At 29.5% G+C, this 7,348-nt stretch overlaps 1 protein-coding gene across 1 annotated transcript; it reads left to right on the top strand.

Moving 5' to 3' along the window:
* Window positions 1-1,141: 1,141 nt before the first annotated feature.
* Window positions 1,142-6,801, top strand: LOC114929062 (aminopeptidase N-like). Its single transcript, XM_085484018.1, has 7 exons — window positions 1,142-1,242; window positions 1,686-1,767; window positions 3,906-4,182; window positions 4,824-5,110; window positions 5,779-5,969; window positions 6,101-6,565; window positions 6,709-6,801. The coding sequence occupies exons 3-5, from the start codon at window positions 3,930-3,932 to the stop codon at window positions 5,884-5,886; spliced, it is 648 nt and encodes a 215-aa protein (XP_085340144.1). The 5' UTR covers window positions 1,142-1,242; window positions 1,686-1,767; window positions 3,906-3,929; the 3' UTR covers window positions 5,887-5,969; window positions 6,101-6,565; window positions 6,709-6,801.
* The last annotated feature ends 547 nt before the right edge of the window (window positions 6,802-7,348 follow it).

Here is a 7,348-nt window from a genome sequence, read left to right as displayed (position 1 = left end):
CGGCCGACGAGCGTTCTCGTCGTGCAGGCCGAGCGTTCTCGGTCACCGGGTCCTGTCCGTAACTCACCCCGGCCGACGAGCGTTCTCGTCGTGCAGGCCGAGCGTCCTCGGTCACCGGGTCCTGTCCGTAAATCACCCCGGCCGACGAGCGTTCTCGTCGTGCAGGCCGAGCGTTCTCGGTCACCGGGTCCTGTCCGTAACTCACCCCGGCCGACGAGCGTTCTCGTCGTGCAGGCCGAGCGTCCTCGGTCACCGGGTCCTGTCCGTAAACCACCCCGGCCGACGAGCGTTCTCGTCGTGCAGGCCGAGCGTTCTCGGTCACCGGGTCCTGTCCGTAACTCACCCCGGCCGACGAGCGTTCTCGTCGTGCAGGCCGAGCGTTCTCGGTCACCGGGTCCTGTCCGTAACTCACCCCGGCCGACGAGCGTTCTCGTCGTGCAGGCCGAGCGTCCTCGGTCACCGGGTCCTGTCCGTAAACCACCCCGGCCGACGAGCGTTCTCGTCGTGCAGGCCGAGCGTTCTCGGTCACCGGGTCCTGTCCGTAAATCACCCCGGCCGACGAGCGTTCTCGTCGTGCAGGCCGAGCGTCCTCGGTCACCGGGTCCTACCTGAAAGTCACCGGCGCCCGACGGAGCTCGCCCTTCTCAGGGCGCCCGTACGCGTGTCCGCGTTGGAAACTCTAGCAATAAGTCGTGTCCGCGTCCGTATAATCTGGTCGCGTCTCGTCCGTAATATTTCTATCCGTCAATCCTAGCAATAAGTCGTGTCCGCGTCCGTATAATCTGGTCGCGTCTCGTCCGTAATATTTCTATCCGTCAATCCTAGCAATAAGTCGTGTCCGCGTCCGTATAATCTGGTCGCGTCTCGTCCGTAATATTTCTATCTGTCAATCCTAGCAATAAGTCGTGTACGCGTCTGTATCATCTGGTCGCGTTTCGTCCGATTATACTGTGCTGTGTATAATGGTTTGAATCACGGGAGAACCACAGGAAGGTGGCCCCGAATAAACTCTACTTTTACCAGAGCAACCGTGTGTCATTGTAAATCTGAGTCTCCCCTCTTCCCGAATCCTGGCACCGACGAGCCGATCCGTGGCGTCGGGAAAGGTGCTTCGTTACAGAATAATAAATTTATTTGTTGTTCAAAATCAACATTACTCTTTTAATTTGGATTGTGATTATCATGTGTGGCCTTCTACTTCACAAGTTAACAGTTCATTGAAAATTCCCAATTCTATCAGAGGTATACGTATTATAAAAAAATAGTCCGCGTAAATTTTTACTTATTAATATTTTAAAATATGTTTAAAGTTAGAAGATAAGTAATATTCTTTATCCGGATTTGAATTAAATATTATTCTTGTAAAAGTATACACGCACACACACACAAACACTCACAAACATGTCCAGTAATAACTGTACATGTGTAAGTAGATGGGATTAACCGTATAGTCCTTTAATGTTTTGCTATCTTCGTGAGAATTATTGAAAAATTTACTTAAAAAATAGAATGATAATCAGTACTGCATTAAAAGACATTTCACTCTTACGCAATTACTACCTTGTATATAGATATATATAGTTTTTCCTTTCTTTATAAAATTGTTTTGTTTACAAGTAACCATTATAATAAATATGTATTTATAATATAATATAACAAATTTATCATTTTGAAATAAATCGTAGCACCTTTTTTAATGCGCATGATGGAACACGCCTTCACCAAAGAAATATTTTGGAAAAGCATTCGCTCATATATAAATAACACGTAAGTAATTCAATATAAGATATAATTTTGGCAAAATTGATTTCGACGTAACTAGCAATTTTATTCAATACTTTCACGACGTTTCGACCATTTGGTTGTGGTCCTTATCAAGTGAAAATTCTATAACACAATATTACACAATAGTTTTTAACAATGTTGAAACATACAAGAACATATTTAAATGTTGAGTTATGACCACAAATAGAAACATACCCATCAATTAAAATGAGATTAACGCAACATAAAACCGATCTTATTTAAAATTAATAGTTAAAAGAGGAACACGTCCCATCGCTATGATGTTTCGTCAACGACTAAATTTGAAATTGTTCGTTTGAAAGTAGAATTGCATGGTCTACTAAATTATAAATCGTATTAATTTTATACTTATACGAGTCATCCTATTAAGTATAAAATTAATACGATTTATAATTTAGTAGACTATGCAATTTTACTTTCAAACGAACAATTTCATAATACAAATATTGAGATTGTAAAGAACATTTTAATTAATAATTGATTTCCGGATCGTATTATTAATAAATATGTAAATAAAAAAATTAATGTACTAAATAATAATAGAAATGTTATTCGTCACAATGCGGATAATAACGATAATTTGAATAATGATTTGGACAATAACGACAATGCAAATTCGACTCGAGATAAGAATTACTATATGTGATTTCACTTCCATAGTTAAAGACGTTAGCGACAGTATTAAAAGGTCACTTAAAAATGCTAACTTAAATGTCGTTTATAGTTTGCTAAAAAAGTTAGATAGGCTGATAAAACGAGGTAAAGATTTAATAACTAATGATATAAAAACGAATGTAGTATACAAGATTAATTGTGAAAATTGTAATGCCTCATACATTGGACAAACAAAAAGACATTTATGCACTAAAGTGAAGGAACATGCGAGCAATATTAAATTACATGAGTCTAATCATTCGGTTTTGAGTAAACACAGATGTGATTTTGGACATGACTTTAATTGGAAATCACCGACCATTTTACATAATGAGAACCATGTAAGAAAGAGAGAGATTGCTGAAATGTTCTTCATAAAGTAGCATGATAATACTGTTACAGAAAGACACTGAGACTTTGACAAATATTTACGACAAAATAATAAAGATTGTTTAGTAGTGCGTTTCAAATTTAGTTGTTGACGAAATATTATAGCGATGGGACGTGTTCCTTTTTTAACTATTAATTTTACATAAGATCGGTTTTATGTTGCGTTAATCTCATTTTAATTGATGGGTATGTTTGTGTTTATGGTCATAACTTAACATTTAAATATGTTCTTGTATGTTTCAACATTGTTAAAAACTATTATGTAATATTGTGTTATGGAATTCTCACTTGATAAGGACCACAACCAAATGGTCGAAACGTCGTGAAAGTATTGAATAAAATTGCTAGTTATGTCGAAATCAATTTTGCCAAGTTTATTTTCACCACTAGCGTTCAATATTAATTTTGATTGATAAAATATAATATCAAACAAATAAAATTGTGTAACTTAAATAATGTTTAATAATAGAAGTAGCGCGATTTTATAAAATGTCCGTTATTTTTTGGCTTGTACTGACATTATTTCCTAATGTTTTTTTAGTGTAACAATTCTGCTATTTTCCTAGATCTTCTACTAGATATATTTTTAATATCACTCTTTTTTATTACTACTTTTATATATTTATTTTACTTCTCTCATAGATCTATTTCCTTTATATTAATTTTCTTATCCTTTGTTTTGTCTTTATCTTCTTTATTGGTTTCGTTATTTCTTTTTTTAATCATTTTTTAATTCTAATAATTCTTTGAATACTTTGCTCAAATGTAATCTGTATTAAAGCTTACTAATACTTAAAAAATTGAATAAAATTATTAAATTTAATTTAAAATAATGTTATATTATTTATTGTCAATATATATTATCATTAATTTATTAATAATATAAATGTAAGATATATAAATATGGTAGATATACAATATATGAATAGAATTGCAATTTTATATTTTGCTCTTAGAGTTTATTAAAATTTTTTTATAATATTAACATTATATACATACAATTTTAACATATTTGTAATGTTTTCTTATATATTTTACATACTTTGTGAATTTAGCCAACAGATATTGCTTTAACAACAATGAATTATTGGGCTGTGGAAAAACATTGTCCTCTCATAAAAATAATACGAAGTTATGAGCATTCTTTTAGCCAAACAAATATATCAATACAAAATATCGATACATTAGAAATTCCTTGCTTACCGATAACTTTTACTACTCAGACGGATTCCAATTTTAGCAATTTCTTACATATTTCATTATGCAAAGGACATTTAATTTTATCAACATTTAAAGAGGATGGTTGGATGATTTTCAATATACAACAAATTGGTAAATATCGACTAATTGATTATGACGTATAACTCGAGTATATTTTATACATACATAATTATTATTATTTCATATTTTTATCTATTTTATTCATTGTCGCATAAAAATCTGAGATGTTCATTGTAGAACTATAATAGTTTTAAAATATTTTGTGTAATTTTCTGCATTATTATATATGTATAATTAAGATATACATCTGCGTTTTCTATTATAATATCAATCAATATTAAAGTTATAGTTTTACAAATATTTTAATCTATAAAAATAAAAATGATTAAAAATTAATTATATTTATAAAATAAGTATAATAATATATACAAGTAAAACATAGAATATTCGTAAAGTTACATGCAGAAATTTTACTAATTAATATAAAATAATTATTACATAATTTATGTAGAGCTAGAGTCAATTTTATTTTATTCTATATAACACTATCTTGCACAGCTTTATTTATTATTTTAATTAATTTTCTATATGTATTTGCATTTTATTTATATGTATTAAATTTTTCTGATTTTTTAAATTTATAATTTATATAAACAAAAGTAAAAAACTAAAATGTTTGAAAATAAATATATTATAATAATAAAATTATTTAAAATAATGAATATTTATAAGATTTATATACTATTCGACAGGATATTATCGCGTGAACTATGATGATGAGAATTGGCGAAGAATTTCAAGTTATTTGAAATCAGATAATTACACGAAAATTCATGTTCTTAATCGTGCTCAAATTGTCGATGATGCATTTCATTTAACGATAGCAGGAGAACTCAAATTCATTATATTCATAGATGTAATATCGTATTTGCATCGAGAAGAAGATTATATAGCATGGTATCCTATGTTTAAAGCTCTGGAATACATATTTAGCACTTTTTCTGTAGCCATGATGCAAGTTAAAATGTGGACTTTTAAGGTAAATTTTAATAAATATTAATAGAAGTATTATATTTCAGATATTTGCATATACATTTATTAATTACAAAAAATTTTAATATTTAAAAAAATACCGCAACGATAAAATTTTACATAATATTATACGTCGCAAACAAATGTGCTTTAATTATATCTTTGAAATATTATAAATATTTCGCATAAATTAAAGCATATTTTTTCATATATGTATGTATATTTGAACGTATGTACGTGCATAAATAAACGCTCGCGTCTATAAGTAAATTTGTATGTATGTTTGTCTTAAAGAAAGAGAATATTTTAAGAATATATAGGTAAATAATAGAAAAATATAATAATTTTTATAAATAATTTATTAAAGTTCGATCTGACTGGTCAATACAAATCGTATTACACACAACGTTTCGACCTTTGGATACGAGCCCTTATCAAGTATATTACTCAATATCATGTCTTTCACTTTAACATCTTGAAAGCACCACTTAATAAAGGCTCGTACCTAAGTGCCAAAACGTTATGCGTAATACGATTTGTATTGACCAGTTTGATCAAACATTAATAAATCATTTTTAATTTTATTAGCGCCTTTATTTTAATCTTTTGAGATTTTAATAATTTTTAAATACATTTATAATATGAATAAAGAAATATATATTTAACGATTTTTAGAATTACATACACCATGCATTAAACGAGGTACTTAAAAGAATCAAATATGAAGAAATTGATGATAGTGACGACCTTAGAAAATGTTTACGACAAGAAGCTGCAAGATGAGCATGTTTTTTCGGCGACTTCGAATGTAAGACAGAAGCCAACAATAAATTAGTACAACATCTACAAAATTCTATAAAGCACAAGTAAATATTGTTATATATCTTTAGTCTTTCTTAATCATTCTTGTAGGTATCGCCTATAATATTTAAATAATTTGATCAAGAGGTCCATATGCTAAATTTTAATAAGAAAATTAATTTTTTTTATATTTTAGACTTTTGCCATGGTGGAAGGAATGGACATATTGTAACGGTTTCATGATAATCAACGAAAAAATCATTTGGCAATCAGTGTATGATGTAGGATTGAATAAATCTGACACTAAATTTTTAGAATACTTGGCTTGCTCTGAAGATACTGATGTCATCAATAATTATTTAAACAATCTAATATACTATTACCAGTACAATTATAGGAAGGACTATCAATATCTTTTTAACAGTTTGTTTTATATTAATATTATTACGAAGCATGCGAAGAATCAAATTACACTGCAGTACATATTAAACAATTTTCAAAAAATAAAACCAAGGTAATGTGGCATATTTTTATAAATATTGTGTACAAAAGTTTATTATGTGTATTATTATACATCTGTTTTATCGCTTTTAGTAGTGATATGAAACCTGCAGTATTTATTATTATTATTAACAACGTATATTTTGTAGATCAAACTGAGGTAAAAATTTTACATGTTTATATATGTATACAAAACGTGATAATAATGCGTTATTAATAATTATTATATAATGTTTATAATAATTTTCATAATGTTATAACAACGTTATTTATTAATAATGTTCAAAAAATAATACATTTTAGCTAATAAAGGAATACGTCGAAACATGGTACACGACATTTGCAGGCACGTTTCATAAAATAAATAACACAGAAGATTTACTGAAAAAACATCAATTAAAGGTGGTAAATTTAATAAATATTATTATGGAAAGCGAAAAAAAAAGAAATATTGTTCTATTTTATCAATTTCTGAATATTAATTTTATATTTGTTTTGTTTATTATATAAACGGTATATTGATTTTATTGTATAAATCTTTGTTTAAATATATTAGGATTCCATAATAGAGAATTTGGACAAAATTAAGAGCAAAGTATTAATTCGCAAGAAACAAATCAAAAGAGAGAAACAGTATTTTGAAAATTTTTTCTTCTAATTGGTGGATGTAAAAAAATTGCAGCTTTGCATACGGACATACCATTATATGAACAATTTTTTATATTGTATGCATTATTTTTTTACTGCTTTAATTATTGTTTATTTAAATGTATTACTATTAAATGCTTCTGTATTTACAAACTTTATGACTGCATGCATCAATAATACTATACAGCTATATAATATTATAATAAATTTTACTGTTGAATATAATATAAAAATATAAAAATAATAATATAAAAATGTGTAAATATAAATATATAAATATGATTGTAAAATGATG

This window comes from Nylanderia fulva, unplaced genomic scaffold (assembly GCF_048542155.1).
Source record: "Nylanderia fulva isolate GAGA-0341 unplaced genomic scaffold, ASM4854215v1 Scaffold289, whole genome shotgun sequence".
Taxonomy (NCBI): domain Eukaryota; kingdom Metazoa; phylum Arthropoda; class Insecta; order Hymenoptera; family Formicidae; genus Nylanderia; species Nylanderia fulva.
The sequence above is the reverse complement of the archived record's forward strand: the minus strand, read 5'-3'. Positions and strand labels throughout refer to the sequence as shown.

Coding starts and splice junctions, on each gene's coding strand:
- LOC114929062 (XM_085484018.1), top strand. CDS start 3,930: ATGAATTATTGGGCTGTGGAAAAACATTGTCCTCTCATAAAAATAATA. Junction 4,183..4,823: donor TTTCAATATACAACAAATTG/GTAAATATCGAC, acceptor ACTATTCGACAG/GATATTATCGCGTGAACTAT. Junction 5,111..5,778: donor TTAAAATGTGGACTTTTAAG/GTAAATTTTAAT, acceptor AACGATTTTTAG/AATTACATACACCATGCATT.